Source organism: Stylophora pistillata, chromosome 5 (genome assembly GCF_964205215.1).
Source record: "Stylophora pistillata chromosome 5, jaStyPist1.2, whole genome shotgun sequence".
NCBI lineage: Eukaryota > Metazoa > Cnidaria > Anthozoa > Scleractinia > Pocilloporidae > Stylophora > Stylophora pistillata.
Window position 1 is genome coordinate 15,734,610 of NC_142523.1, and position 25,276 is coordinate 15,759,885.

The 25,276-nt window shown below is 39.6% G+C and overlaps 3 protein-coding genes across 3 annotated transcripts; all 3 read left to right on the forward strand.

The window, feature by feature from the left end:
- Positions 1-1,009: 1,009 nt before the first annotated feature.
- On the forward strand, positions 1,010-17,349 carry LOC111324197 (histamine H2 receptor-like). The gene is made up of 2 exons (XM_022927690.2): positions 1,010-2,027; positions 16,020-17,349. Exon 2 carries the CDS (start codon positions 16,045-16,047, stop codon positions 16,942-16,944), a length of 900 nt encoding a protein of 299 aa, XP_022783425.2. The 5' UTR covers positions 1,010-2,027; positions 16,020-16,044; the 3' UTR covers positions 16,945-17,349.
- On the forward strand, positions 6,290-9,778 carry LOC111324248 (histamine H2 receptor). Its single transcript, XM_022927759.2, has one exon. The coding sequence runs from the start codon at positions 7,069-7,071 to the stop codon at positions 8,098-8,100; it is 1,032 nt and encodes a 343-aa protein (XP_022783494.1). The 5' UTR covers positions 6,290-7,068; the 3' UTR covers positions 8,101-9,778.
- A 473-nt stretch (positions 17,350-17,822) lies between the features above and the next one.
- LOC148730514 (uncharacterized) lies at positions 17,823-20,515 on the forward strand. The gene has a single exon (XM_088760723.1). The coding sequence runs from the start codon at positions 18,482-18,484 to the stop codon at positions 20,027-20,029; it is 1,548 nt and encodes a 515-aa protein (XP_088616849.1). The 5' UTR covers positions 17,823-18,481; the 3' UTR covers positions 20,030-20,515.
- The last annotated feature ends 4,761 nt before the right edge of the window (positions 20,516-25,276 follow it).

Genomic DNA, 25,276 nt, shown 5'->3' on the forward strand with positions numbered 1-25,276 from the left:
TTGTACGGACCTCGCTCCGCTCGGTCCGTACTGTCAAGACCTCGGGCCGATATTCTCGCAATACGACCCTCGCGCTAGGTTAATAAGATATATGTATTATATCTTGGAACACGAAAATCACTTCGTAAGTTATAATGCTTATCTTGCTGAAAAAACATATTACATACATCAGTGCTCTGGAGCTAGTGAGTTTTTAACCTTATACATTAAAATTAGTATATCTTGTGAACGTCTGTTCTCAAGACTAAAGAGTCTGTACCAAATTAGAAATTTTGACCTCTTCGAAATACTGAAATTCATGCTGCCCGCACAAACAAAGCACAAAAACAATTTGGAAACGTGATAAAATGGTAAAAATATCTGAATATGCCGAGAGGCTCAACCTAATACCCTTTGATTGGCTGGTATAGCTTAAAAAAAAGCATTGATCACCTACTCAGCCAATGAGATGAAAGATGCATCCCTTGCGTAACTTGCACACGCACGTACCAACGCAGGCACGTGTTCACGCATCCTATGTCTTTGGCGCGAGAGTTTGTGTTCCTTGTTTTTGGTCATGAATAGAGGTTTTGCACAGCAGCCATGTTGGATGGCAGGAACAATAGATTATTTTACCCATGGGAAAATTTTTCTTTCTTATGCAAAATATTTTCATTGTTCCTGCCATCCAACATGGCTGCTTTGCAAAACCTCTATTGTTACGGTGATGTCGCTTTCCAAACTTATTTTTCTCAGGAAGAGAGTAGGGGGAGTGGAAAGAAGATTTCAGGACTTTTGGGTGAATTTCGAAACACAGGCTGCGTGTACAATCATTTTATATTACGTCAAATAAAGTGATGGGCCACAGGCAGATGTGAAAACATTTAGTTTCTTAATTAACAAAAAAAAAAGCCAAAAATAGCAGAAAGCAGTTTAGAAATGCTCATAGCATGGTAAATGCTGCTGGAATCATTAGTTGCAATATAAAAGTGGACAAAATATCCAAAACAAGTGTGAAAGCAAAACTGAAGTTAGTTGATTACGATAGCTCTAATACTTTTTGCTCGGTCTTTTTTCATTCCACTTCTACATTGAGTACCTCAAAGCTGAACATAACAGCAATGCGATGGTGTTCCAAGTTGTAGTATGTGCTGTACAGACAGGCCACTTCCTGCGATTTTGTAAAGTCCCCCGGAATGATGAAACAGCTTTGCAACATTTTTTTTTTCTTTCTGACAGCGACACAAGAACTTTTTTCAGTTACATTTGGGCTGCATGCAATTTTTTCCTTCCAACAAGCACTTGCACTTACAACCCCCCCCCCCGCCCTCAAGAGTTGAATGGTCGGCCCCTTAATAAATATTTTCATAAAAGATTCCAAACCGCACATTGTAACGTTTTCTTTGACAGCACAGCATTGTGAGAATTTTCTCCCCCTCAAAGGAAGTGGTTCGAAAAAAAAAAAAAAACGTTTCAGTCCATTGACACAACTTGATAGCGAGCAAGCTGGACAAGATGTGAGTATTTAAAAACATCGTTTTGACTATTATTATGAGCAAGGTGTGTTTCATGACAGAAAAGATCTATAAATACAACAAAAACCTGTTGTTTTGAAGGTTTGTTAATTTTTTCACTCAGCCGGTGATTTTTATTTTTGTCAAAATCTACTATTGATTTGGCAGTTTTCCGGAAAATACCAACAGCTGATTAAAAAATGATTGTTATTTCTTTTGTTAAAAATTGAGATAAAGTTCCCTATCACCGGTAATAAAACTTAGTCGTTCTATCGTAGATCACACACAACAATAGCTTCCATCTACAGAGCGTGTGCGGCTTTATCTATGAGTGAAAGGCAGTTCACCGTCAAAGCGTTCTTCAGAGAGGTTTATTGTCACCCTAACCGAAAAATAACTGAAACCAAAGCCTTCCAAAAATAAGAAGGCTTTCACCGTGCCATACGCCGGAGTAATTTTGAGTAACTTTACCTTCTTGACATTGGCTCGAAAATTGTGCTTCTCTTTGCTGGTCGGTGGGTAACACAAGTAAAGGTATTTCTTATTAAATAGTAACACCCACTTTGTATACTCTATAATCAATTAAGAAAACGCTGGCAAGTTGATGGACTGATTTCCACGATTTTTCAACGAAATTATAAGTAAAAAATCCGATTTGTTCCATGTAGCCTCTATTTTAGATACAGTAAACTTCTGAACTCATCAATAGCAAGGTTTACCTCACGGGTGCATGTCGATCCTTGGACATTTTTTTGAAACTGTCACTTATTGATCCAAGAGAACTCAAAATGTTTGAATCTCTCTTTTAATGCTCAGCAACAGACGCTCGATTCAATTTGAATCTGATACAGAGCCGGGCTTTTGTAATTCATAAATGAAATAAATTCATGCTAACAGGCGTTGGTCATTTGGTTTAGCAAAGAAAAACCTTTGCTGCGCCTTGGACACAGGAAGACTAACATAACACTAAAGAAATGAAGCAAAAGAGTTGAAAACAACCTAAAAAAAGAATAATTCATAAAACGCGGGTTTTTCAGCGTCGTAGCTGGTAGCAGGGTTGAAACGGAGACCGTAGAGCAAATCAGATTGGTTGATTGAAAGAACGAAGCCAAATCTTTGCGCTTCAGCTACTCACCCCTCCCCACTCAGTCTCCATTTTTTACCAGACTAGATACTAGGAAACTTGCTACTCTTATTTGCTGCAAACGATCAATTTTCCTTAGAATCCTTCACTAATCATTTTTGTAAGTATTTTGCAACAGCTTGTACTGTATATAGTGTTCGCCAAGTGCTTTGCGGCGCCTCAATGACCAAATGATCACAAATCGTAAAATGAAAGCACACACCTATCAGTCATAAAGTTCACCATGATATCAGAGCGTTGTTTCAAAGCTTAATAGAATTATTCTGAAAGAAACAACTTCCACGCAGAGATGTGGGGAGATTCAGTTTCCACAGTCCCACTCGATAAACATTCATTAAACTGAGTGGGCGTCCTTCCAGGACCGTTCAAATTTCCATCAATCTTACTGTGTTTCATTCACAGAGATTACTTTTCTTCTAAAATTATAGCCAAATTGCTAAGGAGTTCGTGCGGGCAGATTCCCAAGATAGAAAGCAAAGAGAAAGCCAGAAGACTTGTATTCAAGGAAATCCACTAGAGTGTACAGTAAAATGACAACACTTTCTCGAAAACTAATATTGTAGAATTAATGTAGTACATAAGCCACTGTCCTAGATCCAATATCCCTGCAGATTACGGGCCGACAACAAATCAAATAAAAGACGTAACATGTCAGAACATTGAAAAAGTATAATAAAGTTAGTCTTTTAAATATTTCCCTTATAAATTTTTGATACGGAAATCGCTTTATTACAGCGGTGTATTGCTAAATCCAATTGCAATTAAAGTCCATGAAAGCAAAATGTGTGAAAATATAGAAATGTTTCTGTTTCCAAGGTAAGCAAATACGAATTAAGCAAATAATCTGTTTTAATGAAGAAGCACTGAGCAAATGTCTCCGTAAACTTCATTCGTCTGCAAATGATTTAAAAACATGTATGAAGAACGTTTCCTCGAAAACACGCTAAGCAAGTTCAACAGGCTAAACTCGCCTTACAGTCGGAACTGAATAGACAAGTTTAACAGATTGACAGCCTCGGAAATAATTTATTCACTAGTTACTGCCTCAAAGAAGTTGAAAATTTGTCTACGTTCGTTTATCACATATCCTCTTGGAACTTTATTAGTTAGCTTTCTGAAAGCGACCAAGGGGAAAAAACTGCTTTTATCATGTAGTTTATTTGCAAAATGTAATATTCAGTTACTGAGTTTTCCTCATTAACAAGAGAAATTAAAGGGACATTTTCCCTCGCACGTTTTTTCTTATTTTTTTCATTATGAAGGGATATTATTGAAAACGAGAAACGTGTTCTTAACTTATTCGTTATTCCGAACAAAGTTTCGTTGTAGTTAAATTTTAACGTTGTCCAATGATTAATAAACTTGGATCGGCCGACATTGTATTTGAATTTTTTTAACTCATAATAAGTGGATATGTCATCCTTTCATCTCCGGCGATCGATCGATATCCAGCGTTTGCTTAATATATTGTTTTGTGGATGCCGCCAAAAGGTCCCTGCTGTTTCCAATATACCCCTTTGGCTCAAATTTAATTTGAAGCGATTTACTGTTGTACATAAAACTTAGCATGGAACCAAAACAGCTTTCAGGGAAAGAATTCTTAATTCTAACGAGGGACTGTTTACACTTTATGAAAATTAATTGGGTATCCTCCCATCTCAGTTAAAACAACAAATGCAGAGAAAGAAAATTCCGCCAATTGATCGTTTCTGTGATATCTCGCAATCCATTTTAATCGGTGTAATGATAAAAAAATATTAACATCAGAGTGAAATATGTTGCAGACATTGATCGCATGAAGTTCTATTTAAAGAAATATATATGTGTGGATAAATCATCCTTTTTTAAAGTTTTATCGCCTAAAAATCTCTGCAATTGCAAGCGACAGTTTCACTTCCTGGCATTAATATTACCATGTCTCCCGCGGATGATTTATAACATGAGGCCACGATCGTTACGAGCGACACGCGAGCCATTCAACTTCATAACATAATGTTTGCAAACGACCAATGTGCAATCATTAAAGGTGTGGTAAATGTCACTTTAGCTGCTGAAGTTTTCAGACTTTTAATTAATCTTAGGATAAGTTGATGCTTGAATTTCTTCCAATTCCTGAGTTATGGATGACAAGTGAGTAGAGATGCAATCTTTCTAAAGTTGCAAAACGCAAATAAAGGCCACTGTTAATGAAACGTCCCATAGCGGCTTGATATTCACAGTGACGTGGGAATATTTGAATAATGATCGTATACCTGATCATTCACGCATTTTCTTTTTTTCCAATGTACCGTTGTGTCATTCTATCGAAGAAAACTCGTAAACAATTCATTGTTTGTCTCATGATTCTGCAGAATCGCAATTTTCGCCTGTCCAGTTTTCGAGAAAGCCAGACTTCGTCGAGGTCTGTGATTAAGTTAATTCATGTTGCCTTTTGTGGAGTGTTTTATTGCAGCTTATGAAAACATCGGAAAGAGTTGTGGAAATGCTGACAATTTATCTGATAGGTAAAAAGTGATATCCTTATTGTTAAGATTTTTATGTATTCATCATTCGTTTGGACATTCGCCAGGATAATAACAAAACCGAAACTTTCTTCTAGTGTTTCCATATTTACACAACAAAAGAAAATTAATTCTATGATTTTAGATTGTAATCCGCGAGAATAAAACTCAGTAATGGCGATTTGGAAACGAAGTCAATGAGTTTAATATTCGTGGCTCAGCCTCTTGTATGCGTTTTTATTTCTAGAGGGAACGCGAATTTTTCAGGACATCTTTTGTAGACAGACTTGCGCCGAGCCTTGAGAAATCTACACGTATATTTCTACTTAGAATTCAGTCGCTCGTTCTCTCGAAACAAAAAAAAGAAAAAGAAAAAAACATTTGTCACTCTGGTTTGAGTATGACTATCAAAAGGATCGACTAACGTTCAAATTTTAAAAGCCTTGTGTCATTTAATATTCACAGTCTCAAAACATTCTTCCAAATTTGCTTATCGGGTGACAAGCTATTTCCTTGGGTGTTTGCAAACAACAGCAAACAAATAAAAAGTTTCTTTCAAAATTTATCAATTTCCTTGCAAGCTTCTTTGCCAATAACTACCCCTATAGATCGGCCTAAATTTTTCGTATCTAAGCGATTAGCTTTTAAATAATAATAATTCGTAATGAAGCTCAGTTCATTCTATTAGTAAGTCGGGTTGATCAGTTTTATGCGAAAAGTAAATTTAAATAAATTCACACCTGTGGGTAGAAAACATTGACAGGAAAATAAGTTCACTTCAATAAATTACAAGTCTAGTTTTGTATAGTCAAAAAAACGACAATCACTCTTTTTATTATTAGTAATTTCTGCTCAAACTGTTCGGCCTTTTTATGTCATAATATACTCAAGAGATGAGGATCAATTTCCAAGAGTAAATTAAGCTGCTTTCGAAACCTGTTAACATCTGATATACCGGTTTAGGAACCTTCTAGGAAAAGTTGTGATCCTTTTTGGTACAGAACCTGATTAAATTTCGAAGTTAAAGGTTCCGTGACACTCTGTCATAAAGCTCATTGTCGACTTGGATGAAATCTCTAATTCTGCTTTTATCCTGAAAGCGAGCTCCAACCAATTTGTTTATTCAGCTAAATGCGAATGAATATTGCATAATGTCCGGTGTTCATTTGAGAGAGTTGCTAGGGTCGTAACACCTGTAACTTGCCTTAGGACTTCAATACCTGAGTTTGGACGTCATTCATCGTCAATTAGAGCACAGTGTCTCTGCACCTTATGCCGAGCAGGTATTAAAGTAAAGATAAAAAGATAAAATTTACTGCGCTAAATGGTTTTTATTTTGGGTTCCCACTGTTATCTGAGGCTGCTCCTACCACGCATTGACAACTTAGGTCGAATTGAATTGATCAAACGCCTCAAATGGGCGCTCTGTGGTATGAAAGTCCAAAGATTAGTCAAGATGTGGGAGGCATTAAAATTGAGAAGTACTCCTTGACAAACAAACAAACACTGCTGGAGTGTCTGTTACCACTGGGGCACCAAAGATTCTTGGGAATGCTTGATTATGAGCTTCTATAAACAAAAACTATTTTGAATTAAAATTGCATTTCGAAACCGTATTCACTCGATGCGGCTCTCTCGGCCACAATCAGTGAGGGAAGTTTTAGTGCAGAGAAATCGCGCTTGTAACGTCTTGGAACGAAGAAAAGGTTAGATTCACGAGGCAAACATATCGTTTCCACTATCAATTATCATTTCACACAGTGGTGACCTTTCCGTCGTGAAGGTACAGCGATAGCGGTTCCGTTTTGTACATACTAAAAAAGGGAAGATATTTTGGAATCGAAAATTTCTGAAGGGCGGACGCCGTGAACTTGATCGGTTTCCTGCAATGACAATGTGCTCTTGACGAGGGGCTGAAACTGTTCACAAGATGAATAATTCGACCACGACAAACGTTTCTGACACCGAAACTGGATCAAAAATACCCCTTGGTTACCACATTGTGGCCTATATGGTGCTTGTACTGGGATTCTCTGCCAATTCCTTCATTTGTTTCTCCTTCGCCTATTTCAGACGAGTACGATCTTTGAATAACTATTTTGTCGTGAACCTGGCTGTTATTGACATTTTATTCCTAGTTCTCCTCTGTTTCCAGTTAGCGGCGCCGGCGCTGAAAAAAAAAATGTTACTTAAAGATTTTTCTTACTTAGTGGAGGCTTTGATCATCATAGAAACATTCTGCTACTCGGCATGCGTGGCCGCGGTGACGATCATAAGCTATGATCGGTACTATGCCGTCACTAAACCTCTCCACTACACCACCAGCATTACCCACACTAAAGCTATAATTTTTATTGGTAGTAATTGGACCTATGCAACAGTGATGGCATTACTACAATTCCTTATTTATCTTCCCAATGAGAATTATTTTAAATATGGTTACCTTTCTTTAATGGGACTTACCAATGCATTGATTCCTCTGATTGTCGTACTATATTGCTATGTGAAGATCTTCATTATCGCTTCACGACACTTACGACATAATCCGCACCGTGGACGAGACCGGAACGGCGAGGCAAGTGTGTTCTCAAAGAACCTGAGGATAGCATTTCATATCCTTGTTTTGGTAGCCCCTATTCTACTTTTCTGGAGCGCTTTCTGCGCTGTAACTATAACAGAGTTTCACTGCTCAGATTGTATCCGCGATTTTAGTACTCTGGGTATAATAATGAGTATGGGTCCAAATGTGACAGCTTCAGTCGATCCGATTATTTATATTTTCCTGACCAAAGATTTCCGAGAGATCATTTGTGGCTGGTTTAGACTCCACAGTCCTTTCCCCGTAAGCGAGACTTTTCACCTTTCAACGACAAAGTCAACAAACCATCAGGTTTTGCCGGCGTCAGAAAGACTGGTCAGCGAAAGCGGCGATTCTTTAGCGGGTTCTTATCGTCATTATTAAACATTTTTGCTACCCTTGTGGTTTGGCAAGGTTTGATAGAAAGCGCGGGAAGGCTTTGATCAGCGTGACGTGAAACGAAAATGCTGAGACAAATAAGGAAGCGAGAGTTTGAATATTAGAAAACGAAATATCATGTAACTTTGACCTCGTAAATAACAGAAGAACAACATGCAAAGGAATATTGAAAAATTTACAAAACAGACTAAAGAACTCGACGGATTTGGCTTCTACATCTACATAACAAAATTGAAACTAAAGCGGACCAGATAACGAAAATCTACTGATAATTCCAGTTTGCTGAATTTTTTTCTTATTTATTAGATGATGTCATATCTGATAAAAATATATACATATAGACGGCCCTAAATTAAAAAAAGAAAAGAAAGGAATCTAAAACGGCCATTAAAAGAAAAAAGCGGTCTAGTTTTGAAGATATCGCGAGCAGTTGTTGCTAAGGACTTTGTCCTTGACAGTTTAGAATTAGCGGACAGACGACAGTTAGAACATTCTTTTTAAACCGTCCAGCAGTTTAAGTTTAATGATCGTTTCCACAGAAAAATTTATTAGTATGCTTGCAATTTCCAAAGCACTTACAGAGGAAAATCATTTTAAACAGACTACCGGCAGCTCTGATGAACGTCCTCCATCTTGAATGAGGCTTTGTCCAAATGTTTTTGGATCTGTTTGACATAACAGCTATTATAAATTACGAAGGATTGATCGACGTGTTAGGTGAAAAATTTCCTAGACAAACACACAAAAAGATCATATTTTAATGTATAAAATGCAAATATCTACCAAAAGAGACACTGTTGTTTTTCTTTTTCTCTTTCAATTTCAATCGCGCGATGGGAACAAAATTGTTTTGGTATTGTATGTACATACACTGATATCCGTGGAACCCAATGATATTAAAATCTTGATTACTAGAGACTGAAAATGCGGCCTTCATTGGACTGACTCTGATGGCAGGTGTATGTAATGTCGCTCTTCTTCTCTTCACCAATTTGCAATTAATTTCTACTTGCCAGGGACACACGTCAGGAACTGGAGAAGCTTGGAAAAAGCTTTACACGTAGTTTTAGATGATCATTGTATTTATTTACTGAAGGTACACAAGTACTCCCTTTTGAGTAAATCCTTCTAGTTGAAAGAAAAATTTTGGGAACTCTTACAAAGAAAAGCTAAGTTCCGAGAAGTCTAAAAGTAGATTTGAAGCAATTTGGATGATAAATGAATGATTTATGTCTTCAGTTCATTAAAAGAAAACGTACGGCGCAACAGTCCTTCTATAAACGACCAACGGAAGAGGAAATCAAAGAGAGAATTAACAACTACAGAGTTGCATGCAAGTTTGACTGCACCAATATTTTAACTGTTTTATTTCAAACAACGAGAAAATAGTTTAAAGCTGATTTGGATCAATATCGTAAAACTCACCTCGTTAGAAAGTGGAGAATTTTAAATCCGAATTAAAGAAATAACATTCATAATTCATAGTATAAAGAATTAAATCGACTTAAAAGGTTTTAAAATCAAATCAATTTTTAAAACTCCGTAATGTTTAGGATGATGAAACCGTATATTGACAGAAGTTTGCAAAGATTAGTCCTTTCTATTATGTATAATGTTATGTCTGTAAAGCAATAAAGACAAAATGACAGATTACAATGAATGATATGGACAAGCCGTCTCAATTCATTTGTACGCGAGTTATTTACTTCGTAAAGCGTTCGTAATTCCTTCGTGATTCCTTTCGTAGAAGTTTATTATCCAGATAATCATTAAAAAAGTGAACCCTCAAACAGCCGAAACGATAAAAAACCGGCTTCGCTTGCGATAAAAACTTCAAATCAGTCTTTAATATGCAAAGTTCTGGAGTTAAAACAAGTCACTACAATATGGCTGTTTCTGTTGTTGTTGTTTCTCGATTAAAAAAATCCAGCCAATAGTCACTGCGAAATAGAGAACATACGATTGATTTAGCTTTCGTGAGATGAAAAATTTAGAATCAGGCGCTAAATTTTTTAATATATGGTGAATGATTTGATAAAAAAATTCGGGCGAGTTTATTGATAATTTTTTTGACCAAAGCGAGAATCTTAGTTGCTTGTTTTTCGGGCCCTTGAAGATTTATTATTATCAAACGGCACACATTATTTCTCAACATTTTATGGCCGATAAGAGACCTTTCATCAGATGCAAAATTTTACGAAAAGCTTTGAGTGTGTTACGTAAACCTTATCTATGAAAGTTGCGAAGTGTCTGCAAAGATGCGGGACTGACTTCAATCAAGCCCCAACTTTAATGTAGTCATAATTATTCAGCTTTGCTTTTTAAGTCTTCATGACATCTGCGTAATTATAAAAACAATCTGCTAGACAGTTTGTAATTTATTTTTTAACTTCAATGTGATTTGAATAAATGGCTCAGTAAGTTCCTTTTAGTGCTAAGAAACTAAAAAACTAAACTTTAAGTTTAGCGATGCCGGAACTTTCTTCTTTCGAAAGTCAAGTAGAGCAAAAAAATTGATTGAGGTTCTTGGGAAGGATAACAATCTTGTCATGAGAATACTGAAAAAAAAAAAGAAAACAAACAAATGCTAATGTTTTCACGAGCTCTGATATCACTTGAACTACTTCAACGATCTCCTTGAAAGGGCACCTCGGATGGATCTGTTTTGGACTTTTATCAATTCATCGTAAAGCGATATGTTCTGTTAGAGATGTCACGTAATTTACGCTGCGCATTTTTCTCTGAAACATCCAACCTCTGTTTTTATGGCAAACCTCTGTGAAGGAAGAAATCTAAATTGAGGAAAAGGAGATAAACGTTTCGGAGCTCGGCGTAATCACAAATTTGTCCTACTGGATGATTCTCACTTTAGTAATCTGAGGCCAAAGTCCTGGTGAATTTTGAAGATAGTGTTGCTGATTAACAGTTGATAGTCAAGACCGCAGACAGACTGCATCTTTCAAGTTGACCAGTTTCTTCAAAGTTTTTGATCAGCGGTTTTCCCTTAGCTGGACACGTCCACAATTCTTGCGGGTCTTGTCTTGTGTCTCGAGCTGACTGATTTCCTTGACTGATTTAACCTACGTATCATGAAAAGCGGATCAGCTTTGATAGTAATGAGCTTTGTTAAACGATCCAAAAATGACTGTAAATGACCATTTAATTTGGGGGTAAAGAATTAAGAAGGAAACAGCTCTAAAATATAGACAGGATATTTCGTTTGAAATTTCTGATCACCTCACCATGCGGTAGATTTAAACCATCTACAAGACTAGAGGAGATACAAAGTCTCCCCATGGGGGTGATACTGGTAGAATTCTTTTGATACAAATAGTTACGTACCATGGGATGGACGGTGGATGCAGCTTTTGCCTTCGTAGAGCAAAAGCTGTGACTCGCAAGTCTGATATCGCTACTGTTTTCTTTTACACTACCTTAAAATGGCAAAATGAATTTTTCATAAGAGGCTCACTATGCGAGACGCGGAATAAGTTACTGTAGTACTAATGACTTGATTACTTTTTAAACTGTCGGCCTATCATTGGTCCGAAGTGCTCAAGTAACTCGCTCCAGATTCGAAGGCCAGTAAATTCAACAAAAGTCGACCAATCTCCCTAAAAATGCCACCAGCGAGAGTGAACAGCAAATACTTATTCATGTAAGAAGCAAAAGTTTCCAAATTTCGTTGCATTGGCCCGAGACTGAGGCGTTCAGAAATGAATTCTAACTGCAAAGGCTTATTCAATCAATCAACAACTTTATTTAAGTGTCTAATCTTCTAGCTTGCCCTCAGGCCTACTAATCGGGGACACTTCTCAAATTACTTATTAATGATAAATATATATATCTTATTAACCAAGCGCGAGGGCCGTATTGCGAGAATATCGGCCCGAGTTCTCGACAGTACGGACCGAGCGCAGCGAGGTCCGTACAAAAAAGACCGAGGGCCGATATTCTTCCAGTACGGTCCCGAGCAAGCTTGGTTAATAAGAGATTTATTATACGACTGAAGTTCAAAGGGACACAAGTGCGGTATCATTCGGGACCATTCGGGACAGTGCCCGGTCTAATACTGAGAGAATATTGACCGGCAATAGAGCATCCTGATTGGTTGATTTTAGTTATTGGCCCTCTGACTGCCCGAGTCATGTAATAAATATTAATAATACTATAAGATAATAAGATTTAACTATTCAAGACTTCTTCAAATATATACAATAGTCAATATACTTAAAAATACACATATGCAATAAAAACTAAGTATACAATTTTATAATACATCAACTCTACTAGTTATAATATTTTCTGTTCATGAATTATAAGTTACACAGGTGGCACCTTTTGCATGCGTTTTCACCAACCGATTCGCTCAGATCTTTTTTCCTTATATTTGCTTTGAACCTTCTTAAGGAGGTCTCGTTCCTGTCCTTCATGCTCAATTTTGACCATAAAAATGGCCCAAAAAATCTGAGGGAATGCTTTCCGTATTTGACAGTTTTTACCCTTTGAACATCAAAGTCCGAGTTCCTCAAGTTGTAGTTCGAAGGCGATGGCGAGAAGAGTTCTAGTATATTGTAAAGCAGTAATCTATTCCTAATTTTGAACATAAAGATAGCGATATCTTGTAATCTCATATTATATAGACTAGTCATTATTTCAGAGAAGCTTACACAAAAACCTTTTGAGTGCTACGTTTACTGAGCGACACTTGAGTCACGATTACACTCAGTCCAGTATAGCGGTGGAAGGAATAGTTAAAACAGAGGTTAAGCACCGCGTTTACGTGAAATGGCAAACGTCCGGCTTGTCCTTTCACGTTTCACGTAAAATAGCGTGACCCTTGCTGCTTTAGCTTCGCGTGAGCTCACGTGGTGTTGGATTTGAAGACGCCCCTCTATGACTTACAAGGAATAGTTTTTGGTGCCCTTTTTCCGGCAATTAACTTCTACTCTGTGTGAGAAAAAGTGAAGAAAGTCTTACGCGCACGGAAAACGCGAAACAGGTCACGTGGTCAGTCTTTCCGTTCACGTTTCACGTGAACACGGTGTTAGACCTCTCTAAACTGTTGATGGTAAATATATTGATACGTTAAACGACTATAGATTGAAAGAGCGTAGAGACTGCTGACTACATCAAAAGTTGGATAACAATGGTTAAAGCATGGTTGAGTTTTTCCCGGAATGTTTTTACATGGCAAATAATTATGATAGTCAGATTATCATTCAAAATTAACAATATGATGGTTTGTCTGATCAAATCTGGTTTAAGTACATTGATAAGGTTGAACTTGAATTCAGTCATCAATATCCGCACTGTCTGATGAAGTTTCTTCTCTGAATTAACAACTGATTCATGCACATCTACCTGAATAACTTTGAATAAATCAATGCAGCACAACACAACATACTACTTTATTCAGAAAGGATAGCACGTAACAGTTAACAACGTATTGTATTGTATTGTATTGTAATCTTTATTTAGACACGATCAATTCATCAGCCTATAAAAATACATATCACATACGCTAAGATATTTAAAATTAAAACTACATACTATAACACTAAAGCTGTTTTCCGTGAATGCCGTGCGTTAGACTTAAAAAATGTCATTGATCTTACGTTTAAATAACCCCAGAGACTCTGTGTTCCTTATATCGCGTGGTAAACTGTTCCATAATGTGGCGCCATTGTAGCTAAAGCTTTTTCTGTAATAATTAGTGCGCGGTAGTGGAACATTAAGCTTATTTTCAGAGTCCCTGAGGTCATAAGCAGAGTCACGCCACGTAAACTTTGAATATAGATACCTTGGAGCTAGCCCGTGCAGACATCTAAACATCATGGTGGCTTTATGGATTTCCTGCTGGCGTGCAAGATTTTTCCACCCTAAAAACTCGAGTAGCTCAGTTGCATCAGCATCATAGTTAGAGAATGTCAACACACGGGCTGCTCTATTCTGCAATTTCTGCAGTTTGTCTCGTAGCGTTTTCCCACAGCTACCCCAAACAATGTCACAGTAATCAAAGTAAGGTTTTACTAAAGCTTGGTAGATGAGATGTAAGGTTGATGCTGGGATCAGGTGCCTAATTCGCTTTAGGGCCCCGATACCAGAGGCGATCTTTTTCGTTAGTTTTTCGATGTGACTATGCCAATCGAGTTTATCGTCTATTATTACACCAAGCGATTTTGTAGCTGAAACCTGGCTCACTTGAGTATTGTTCATTCTAATTGTTGGTGAAGCTGTGAGAGTATTCAGTCTCTGCCTCGACCCTATTAGCATGAATTCGGTTTTAGTCATGTTCAACGTGAGTTTGTTCGCTTGTAGCCAGTTGAAGACGTTTTCTAGGTCTTCATTCTGGTGATCATTCAGGTGATCATTCAGGTGATCATTCTGAGACCCTCTAAAAGTGAATAATAACAGTATAACACTTATACATACACCTTGTTCTATGATTTATCTTGCGGGTTGCGTAGTATTTTTCCAAGCTCCAAAAGGGGTGTGAAAAATACGAGCAATTAGCAAAATGTTCGCTCGTATTATATGTTAAACCATCGAATAATGGATTAATTATTCGACTATTGTGTCATTTTTTCGTATTTTTATTTTTGTTGACGTGATACATCCTCCTCCCTTATCTGAACATCGAGTCAATCGTATAAGGAGCTCCGAAAGACTGCAACAAATGGAACGAAACCATTAAAGTGTTCTTTATGACCAACAAGAAATTAAATCTGTTGCTCTTAAAGGGTAAATTTTTTTATTAATTTTCCTTCAACGGTCCCACACACGTCAAGTATAATCAATCCATTTAGTAGCTTCCCCTCTATTAACCAGCCAATGAGAGCTTGGAAACAGTCAGTAATCGCTTTATTTCATAATGCAAAGACCTTTCACCTTTTTCTGACTTCGCTGAGTTGAAAGGCTTACTTGGTCAATCGCGCACTCAAATCATGTTCACCAGAAAAAAATGATCGATATTCAGTAGTTTAGTTAGTTTAGTTCACTTTAGTCATTTTTCCTGCATTAACCTCAGTGGGGAAGGACCAGAACAGGAACATGCGTCCCTTTCGAGCTAGTCCACCCAAATTATAACCCACCCATACCACCCCAGGGGAGGACATCCATCACACAGTAATCTCGTGCGTGGGAAAGGAGCGTCTCTTGTAGTCAGCCGGTACGTTTTATTTACATGATCAGTGATAACAATGTCTCTAAAATGTGTCCTATTTCATAATATTTTTGGTGACAAGTTTGATATGACAACGTTATTATGAACATGGTTGGTACTTCTTTCAAAAACTTATTCTGAACCTTGTCCGTTCGTCTTCCTCCTTGATTGCTTTGTTTTCCATCAAGCATCTTAGTTTCTTTATAAATTTTTTCCTGTCTCATGGAAACACTTTTTCAAGTTTTCTTAAATTTGCAGTTAGTACATAATGCACATTGTTATTTAGGTTAATATGGCTCCTTAGTGTTACACGCTTTTGTTCTTCATTGTCACGATGACAGAAGTTATAAGCGTGAATCCTTTACCTTAACCGAGACCTTATCCTTTTTGTTACGTAATATTTGATCCTCGTTCGCTGTAGTGCTCCAAGAGTATAATACCCTTGGGGGACGTGGCTTCAAGAGTATAATACCCTTGGGGGACGTAGCTCCAAGAGTATAATACCCCCGGATTTTTCAACGTGTGAATGGCTTGGGGGGGGGCATGGATCCTATACTTCTCCTCACTGACCTTCGCGACGAGATCGGTCGCTTTATTTTTGTTATGAATCATAATAAAGAAGAGGTCACAAGCAATGTGGGAACTGCACCATTTGCTCCCTCCTATAGTGAGTGTTAACATAAAATTTGTGGTGGTGAAACTAATTTTATTCTAATCTCTCTTATCTCGGAATCTTAAGGGACAAAGATCAAGAAGATTCTACTATGGCTACCCCAACGAAAGCCATAATCACTAGTACCGACCAATCACCAACTCCCACTGTCAGCAGAGAAGTTGTCATAGTAACGTCTGTCCTTATTTTCACCCTTGGGGTTATTGGGAATGGCTTCATCTGCTTAGGATTCTGTCGTTTCCGTCAGCTGCGCTCCCTTACCAACTATTTCGTGCTGAACCTTGCCGTTGCAGATCTTCTGTTAGTGGCAGCCCTTGCAGGGTGGATTATACACGATATTCGTGGGAACCCACCCGATGAAAAAATTCTGATCTCACTTCTCATCAATATTGACGTGTTGTGCTTCTCGGCATCGATGCTTAACATGATGGCGATCAGCTTGGACAGGTATTGCGCAGTTACCTATCCTCTCCAATACCCACACATCATCACAGAGTCACGTGCCCACATCGCTACTTTCCTTATTTGGGCGTACTCTTTAGCCATGGCGGGTATTGGTGTGAGTCGATTTTTCACGGAAGCAATGGAAAATTCTGACAAGATTTTCGTGACAGTATTAAGTACCGTCAATTTTTTGATCCCGGCTGTAGTGATGGTTCTCACACATTTAAGCATCCTCAGAATTGCTTGGAATGCTAAGCATAGGTCAATGGTGGATCTTGGCGGAATTGAAGGGGTGCATAACATGATGGAGTTGATCTCGAGCCTGAAGCTCTCCTTTAATACATTCGTCATCTTGGTCCCCATGGTAACCGCGTGGGGCATTTTTTACGGAGTAACGGTGTTAGAGACACTCTGGCCAATCCACATTCAGCTTTCTGCGGGGTTTTCTATCACTGTTGGTCTTCTGCCACATATAGCAGCTGCTGTCGATCCCATTGTTTACATACTTGTGACATGTGACTTGCGCAGGAAATTATGTCATTTTTAGAAGAAAAACTGAAACAACAATGCGCAATCCTGTCATTTTACTATAAGGAAACATATTTTTCTGCATTACTGATTTGCGAAGATGCGTGACAGTAATGGGCTGTAAATGAATTTCAGTAGGTGTAAGCTTGCGTGTGTACGTGCAGATGGATACATGAAGCTTCATATTAGTGTGTTAATTGTACCATATTAGACGTTTAGATGTGTAGAATCGCTCAGTATTTTGACGAGTTGTGCCGCACTTTGACGAGCCTGTAAGGCAAGTTAAAATACAAACAAAAAGAAAACATTGGCATGCTACGCATGCAGGAGTTATTTTTTTAGATATGTGGGTTGAAATGGGACACTTAGTAACTGATGTTGATATCTGAATAGTTGTTGGCAATAATAACCTGCATTGACACCACGCTTCCTGCAGTCCCCTCCAAAGCCCTAATTTGAACTCGTCATGTAACGCTCTCTCTCCAAATTTGCGTGACGAGACCAAACAACGACCTGCTCGGAGGCTATAATAATGCTTACGGCCGCCTCTTTGTCAGAGACAGAAATGTAATTATTATTCTGGCCGTAAAGGGCCACAATCAGTAATTCCGTTTGGTTTTACCTGTGCAGAAAAGTGCACAATAGGCGTTACGTAGCACTTTTTAATTGGCGTAAAGCAATGTGATAGACATAGCCTAGGAACGAGGTTGAGTTTTGGCGTCGAGTGACAGCACAGGTCACCCAGGCTCACCGTTTGTCAGTGTCACGTACACATGTTTAAATAGAGAGAACGTATGGGGCGAAGTTTAGGTCTGGAAATTTGCTTGACAATGGAAATAAAAATGAATGAAACTTACCATGTGGCGATTTGTTGTTGTCCATAAGGTGGTGCGATACAAAAAAAAATGCAATTTTTGTTGAAAATGAGTCTATTTTTTTTCCATTCGATTTCACTTCTAAAGGCTTTTGTTTAATAGCCCCAAATGTCTTTTTGTGAATAATTTGTCAGGAAATAGTAATAAAATGCAATTTCTAAGGCACTGTTGTTCCGTTGCCATGGAAACGCATTTTTAAATGCGTCCTTTTAGGGCCTAAAAGTGCGATTTCCTCCCAGATCAAAGCAAGCTGATTGCGTCTTGAGTAAGCTATTGGGAGACTGGGGCCCAACAATGACTTTCAGCCTCGTTTTGATATATTTCGGTGAACAGCCGTTATTATCAATCATTCAGTTGTGAATTTTCGCAAGTGAGAGAGCTTCAATCATCAAAATGCCGAAATTTTCGTCTCAGAGACGCAAGAAGCGCAAATTTTATGGAAATCGCTTTTCAAATAGTCCAAGAATTAACGAAGAAGAGTCGATTGTTGTCGAAAGCGCTTCGAGTGGGATACGTGAATCCACAGACGGCATTTCACATGATCAGAGCGAAGCGAAGGAATCTTCGGCTTCGTAGCGAAAGCTTCAATCAACTTCCCAAGAAGACAAACCCAAGCCTAAGCTGATCAAGGTAGATAAAGAGGAAACCAGTCCATCCATTACAGGGTTCAGGTTCTGTGATATGGAGGTGCTATCGTCCGTTTTTTCTTTGCTACGTTGTGGCGAATGCGGCGATTTCAGTCTTTTGTTTATGGAAGATAATTTGAAACGGAAGGGATGCGCGTCAACTTTGCGTTTGCTGTGCGAGCAGTGTGGATGGAAACATTCATTTTGCACATCAAAAAAGCAAGGAAAGAGTTTTGAAGTAAATCGGCGAATCGTTTATGGTATGAGAACTCTTGGAAAGGGTTATGCTGGTGCAAGGAAATTCTGCACAATTATGAACATGCCTCCACCTCCAAATGAGAAAGCTTTCCTCAGCAACTCGCGCGTAATCGGCCGTCACATGAAAGCGATTGCAAAGGAAACAATGAAAAAGGCAGGAGAAGAAGTTTTATCTCTCAAGAAGGATGTAAATTCTTCTGAAGGTCTACCTGTGAACTGTGGTGTTTCTTGTGACGGAACATGGCAAAAGAGAGGCTACTCGTCACGCAATGGTTGTGTGACTGTCATATCTATGGACACAGGAAAGGTTCTTGATGTGGAGGCCCTAAGCCAAGGATGCAAACAGTGTGAGCGGCATGAACAAATGGACAAGAATTCTCTCGAATATCAGATGTGGAGAGCTGATCACACCACTTGCAAGTCAAATTTCCAGGGATCAGCACCTGCTATGGAACCAGAGGGTGCAGAGCGCATATTTCAAAGGTCTGTTGAGCTGCACAATCTCAGGTACACTAAATTTTATGGGGATGGGGACAGCAAGAGTTTTTCCAGGATAAAGAATATTTATCAAGATGCTGGAATTTTAGTGGAAAAGAAAGAATGCATTGGTCATGTGCAGAAGAGGGTTGGAACTGCACTTCGCAAATTAAAACGTGACAATCCAGGCCTTGGAGGCAGAGGGAAACTCACAGATAGTCTAATTGATAAACTGCAGAACTATTATGGCATTGCCATAAGGTGCAATGTTGGAAATTTGGCTGGAATGAAGAAAGCTATCCATGCTAGCCTCATGCATTGTGCCTCAAGTGAGGCACGCCCACTTCATGACCACTGCCCAACAGGTAGTGCAAGTTGGTGCAAGTATCAAAAGGACAAAGCCAAGCATACGAATCTCTTTAAGCATGGACCTGGCCTTCCTTTACCTGTTATTGCCAAGCTAAAGCCTGAATATATTCGACTTAGTGAGAACAACTTATTGCAGAAGTGCTTACATGGCAAGACACAAAATCAAAATGAGTCTTTGAATGGCATGGTATGGCAAAGGATTCCAAAAGAAATTTATGTTGGAAGGGAGACATTAGAATTAGGATTTTATGATGCTGTTTCTTATTTTAATATTGGTTCAATGAGTATTATTAAGCTTTTCCAAGCCCTTGGTATTCCTTCTGGCAAATATACCGAGGAGGGTTGCAGACTCCAAGACCAGCTTAGAGTTAATATTGCGCAACATAAAAGCAAAGCTACTACCAAGAAGCGACGCAAAGTGATTAGGGGCCTTAAAAAACGAAAAGATGACCATAATAAGCAAACTGAAGGAGTCAGCTATGGCCCTGGTCAGTTTTGAACAATTCAATTCATGGAAACTGTGTTCAAGTCTTGAAAAAATCAGTTTAAAAACTTTAAACCAGTTTTCTCTCAATTTCGAATTTTATGAAACTACCGACACGCTAGCAAAGATAACTTTCCAGCGTTTTATTCAATTCTTCTCATTTTTGGAGTGAGAGATCTCAGTATATTTTTGCATGCAATGAACTAGAAACATACACTTAGGTGCATCTTTTGTTGTTAAATGACCAAAATGAGATTGCTCATCTTATCAATTCCTGAAAGTTGTTGTGTTTTCTTTAATATTTTCCATTCTATATGACTGAGAGGTGTTTCTGTAGTTCATTGCATGCAGGTGCATGTAAAGATCATTGTCTAAAAATTTTGTGAATTTTTAATCTAATGTTAAAGAGTTATGACTGTTCTTGTTTGGTTGCCCACCGGGGGGCATCATTTGCTAATTCTCAGCAGCAATAATAAAATATCAAGTCAAAAACTGCAAAAATACAGTTGTCTCCATGTGTCAATTTAGGTGATATAGATAACTTTTTGTAAAAAAACATGAAAAAATGTTGATTTTTTGAGGGTTGTACCACCTTAATATGTTCACGAAGTTTCGGGAAAAACACTCTTCTTCACCTGGAGGAAAGGTGAGGAACAGTATTTTTCCCCAAACTTCGTGTACATATTAAGGACAACAACAAATCGCCACATGGTAAGTTTCATTCATTTTTATTTCCATTTTCAAGCAAATTTCCAGACCTAAACTTCGCCCCATATGTTCTCTCTATTTAACCATGTGTACGTGACACAAACAGTGAGCCTGGGTCACCTGTGATTCGATTAATTAATACGATTGTCTCGTGTAACCTCAACCTCGTTCCCAGGGTCTCTCATCTTCCCGCCCCCTGGAGCGAGCGAGGAGAGACCCTGATTTAGGCTGGTCACGTGTCTCCTAGATTTTAGGAGATTTCAAATTAGCGGTTTGAGGGAGGGGCAGATAAGTGGGATTTTCTCTCCACTTAGTCCACTGGCGAGCGTAGCTTATTGGCAATAAAATCAAACTACACGTGAAGCGCTTCGAACCGAATGTCAACTGAGAATATTCAGCTGACGCCCAAAAAGATCAGTAAATCTTCCACTACGGTAAATATCAATTGTTGCAGGCTTTGTAAATCAGTTGGAGACGTATCTTTCGCGAAGAACATCTATGCGAAAGGAAATCGCGCATCGCTCGCCGCCGCCGAGGACATTTATGGCCGGCCGTTGAGACAAGAAAAAATGTTTCCACATCTATTATGTAGGCCTTGAAAAGACGCTTGAAAATTTTTATTTCTTTCAAAACGGTGATCAGTGAAAGTCAGAGTTTTATCGAAACGGTGAAGCGATGTACAGAAATATCACAATCTGTCACGCACCCTGACTATGATGCAAGGGAATTTGAGAGAAGCCGTCGCGGTCTAAATTTCGTTAAAGCACCAACACAAATGCAGTCTTTGGCTGGAAAAGAGGTAAACAACTGTATCTTCGATAGTGTTTTGCCAGATTTGTTTTTTGTTACGTTTTGACGGTTCCAGATACTTCTTTGCCGCTTCTGAGTTGCGAGTATTTTTACGAAAGGTGACAAATTTCTTTCAGAATGAGCTACTCAGCCGCTGTCAGATATGTTTGCGAAGATGTTGTCCACGACCAGGAAAATTCGTACAGATTTTTTTTTTTTGTGCTCGTCTAACCGATCTCTCTTTTTCTAGTACCTATTTCCTTCACAAGAGGAAAAATATGCGCACGCGATTGCAGGTAACTGTTCGCTTTTGTTACACACTCAAATCAACCAGATAATGAAACACAAGGTTATATTTATTCCCAAAACTTCGAGCACATGCGTTTTCTCTCTTTTACCCGACACCCTTTTGGGTTCATGAACTCGACAAAACATGTCACGCACTCTACACACTCCCCCGCCGAAAATGAAAGTGTTCTTCTAAATATTACAAAACTATTTATCAGGGTTCTCTGCAGCTACTGTAGCTGTTGTTTGACATTGTCTCCTTCAGCACCTTACGTGCTTTTGATTTTCTTTTTTTTTTTTTTTTTTTTTTTTTAATGTTTGAGTCTTATAAGAGGCTCCTCTCAAGCCCTCGAGTAGTAGACAGGTTGGAAACAGCATGGCCACACCCAGAAATACAGGGGTGTTCCCGGATGAATAGCTGTGATAGCTGGAGCTTGAATGGCGTTAACGCGTGAACTGCTGAATCCTGGCTCAGCCGACTGGTACTGTGGATTTCCCAGGGAGTTGTAAGTTAAGATCTGCGACGGTCTCCTTTGGCGCTGCGGCCGAGTCCACATGTCCTGCTCAGCAATATCCTCTCCCTCTGATCCGTCATTGTCAGCACTTCCTTCATTTGCAAGTTGTATTTCGCTGGATGGCCCATTGGTGCCCTCAGTAGTCGCAGAATCCTCAATTGACTCTGAAGGCAAATCGCGTCCTGGAGACACTGAGTTTGAAGTTCTTACTTCAGTAGGTATTTCCTCTACAAGGTCCACACTACCGAAATCATCATCATCTTTCCCCGAATTCTGTAGGTCATTTCCCGAAACAGACAAAAGTCGTTTCTCTACTGCTGATTTTGGGGGTCGTGTACCAAATCCCAGATTTGGGGCATCTGCTTCCAAAGCGTCACAAGGCAGTAGTAAATTCCGGTGAAGTACTCTTGCGCGGCCACCTCCACTCTCGGGCTTCACTTTGTAGACTGGGCTTTGAGCCCCCATTCGTTTAACCACAACGTGGATAGCGCACTCCCAATGGGATCGTAATTTTCCGGGGCCACCGCGCTCTGTTAAATTTCTAACTAGCACCCGATCGCCTGGCTGAAGAACGCCACCTGAGACTCTCTTGTTGTAATATTGCTTGCCGCGCTCGGCAGTCTTCTTTGCATTCTGTTGAGCTATCCGGTATGCCTCCTTCATATCATGCTGCCAGTTTTGGACGTAAGTGTTATAATCTCCCTCTGCACTCTCTTGATTCAAATTGAAAATCAGGTCGATGGGCAGGCGGGGTGTTCTTCCAAACAACAAGTAATACGGAGCGTATCCTGTCGCCTCATGCTTCGTGCAATTGTACGCGTGGATCATCTTGTTGAGTGATTCATCCCACTTTCGTTTCTTCAAATCTGGGAGTGTTCGCAGCATAGACAATAGCGTGCGGTTCATCCTCTCCACTTGCCCATTCCCTTGAGGGTGGTAGGGGCTGGTGCGAGACTTGGAAACGCCAGACAACTTATGTAGTTGATGGAAGAGATTGTTCTCAAATTCTCCTCCTTGATCACTGTGTATACGGGCTGGGAATCCGAATCGTGGTACAAAGTCATTGTAAATCTTTTCAGCCACCGTTCGTGCTGTCTTGTTTCGGGTTGGGTAGGCCTGTGCAAACCTTGTGAAGTGATCTACTATCAGCAAAATGTATTCAAATCCCCGTTGGCTTTTCTCCAAATGAAGAAAGTCTATAGACACCATCTCAAAAGGGGCAGTTGTCGTAATGCTCTCCATTGGTGCTCTAGGGGAGGTTTGGGGCTTCTTTTGCTGGATGCAGTGACACTTGTTGGCGATGAAATACTCGATTTCCTCTTGCATGTAAGGCCAATAGAACCTAGATCTCGCTAAGTCCACCACTCGATCTGCACCCAGATGACCCATTTCAATGTGAAGCTCTTGGTAAACCAACTGTTTAAACTTTGTGGGTAATACTAGCTGCAATCGACTCTTAGTTTGGCGCCACAGAATCCCGTCCGCTGATATATGGAGTTTATTCCATGCTCTCAAGTAGCAAGATGTTGTACGAGTCTCATTTTTCCGCTCTCCTCCTGGTGGGGGATATCCCCGTTTCTTGTAGGCCAGCATTCGTGAGATGTCGGGGTCTTCCCGTTGAGCCCTTAATATTTCTTCTAAAGTAAGTTGGCGAAAAACCAAATCTGTGACGCCCGGTTCTGCGTGAGCAATGCCAACTCTTGCTGAAACTGCTGCCACCCAGGGTGTGGCGTCTGTTTCCTGATGTATCACTGCTTGACTTGTTGCACAAATTGCGTCCTTTTCCATTTCTGCAATACAGGTTTCCATGTATGCACTGAAATCTAGCGGTAGGCGAGATAGTACATCCGCATCAATGTTAGATTTGCCAGGCCGATACTTGATGTTAAAATTAAAATCTGCCAGTTCTGCCACCCACCGGTGCCCTACTGCAGACAACTTAGCTGACGACAGAATGTAAGTTAGTGGATTGTTGTCGGTGTAAACAGTGAAGAAGGTGGAGTAGTACAAGTAATCACGGAACTTCTCAGTTACTGCCCATTTGAGGGCAAGGAACTCCAGTTTTCCCGCGTGCATGTGGTAATTTTTCTCTGCTGGAGTTAGTGTCCTAGAGGCATAACCTAGAACTCTGAGCTCCCCGTCCTGTTCTTGATACAATACAGCTCCAAGTCCCTCTTGTGAGGCGTCTGTGTGAAGTACAAATGGCTTCGTAAAGTCGGGAAATGCCATCACTGGAGGAGAAGTTAGTCGGTCGACCAGCATGTCAAGCCGCTTCTGATGTTCCTCTGTCCATGTTACCTTATGATTATTAGCCAATAGATCAGGGCCAGCCATTAGATCGTACAGGGGCTTAGCTATGCGTGAGAAATCCTGGATGTATTGCCTGTAGTAACTCAGGAACCCCAGCAGTTTACGCACATCACCCACTGTTGCTGGTTTTTGTTTCGCCAAGTTGTGTACGGCGGCCGTGTCCTCTGGGTCTAGAGAGTAGCCATCGCCGGAAACAACCCGCCCCAAATATCTAACTTGTCGTTGGAAGAGCTTGCACTTTGATGGCTTTAACTTTATCCCATGTTCCTGCAGTCGACGCAGGACTTGTTGAACATCCTGAACGTGTTGCTCAAAGGTCGTACTATACACCAAGACATCATCCAGGTAGGGGATACAGATGTTGTCACGTAAGCCATCTAGACATTCATTCATGCACCTTTGGAATGCCGCCGGTGCATTCATTAGCCCGAACGGTATTCTATTCCATTGATACAATCCCCAGGGGGTCACGAATGCAGTCAGGGGGCGGCTTTCTTCTGTCATAAAGCCTTGGTGGTAGGCCTTCCCTTGGTCCAGAACTGTAAACCATCTGTTGCCGCCTAGGCCATTTAAGATATCCTGTATACGGGGAATCGGCTGTCGTTCTGGATATGTTTTCTTGTTCAATTCTCGATAATCAATACAAAGTCGC

What these genes read in the sequence shown, in the direction of transcription:
- LOC111324197 (XM_022927690.2), top strand. Translation starts at nt 16,045, where the DNA reads ATGGCTACCCCAACGAAAGCCATAATCACTAGTACCGACCAATCACCA.
- LOC111324248 (XM_022927759.2), top strand. Translation starts at nt 7,069, where the DNA reads ATGAATAATTCGACCACGACAAACGTTTCTGACACCGAAACTGGATCA.
- LOC148730514 (XM_088760723.1), top strand. Translation starts at nt 18,482, where the DNA reads ATGGAGGTGCTATCGTCCGTTTTTTCTTTGCTACGTTGTGGCGAATGC.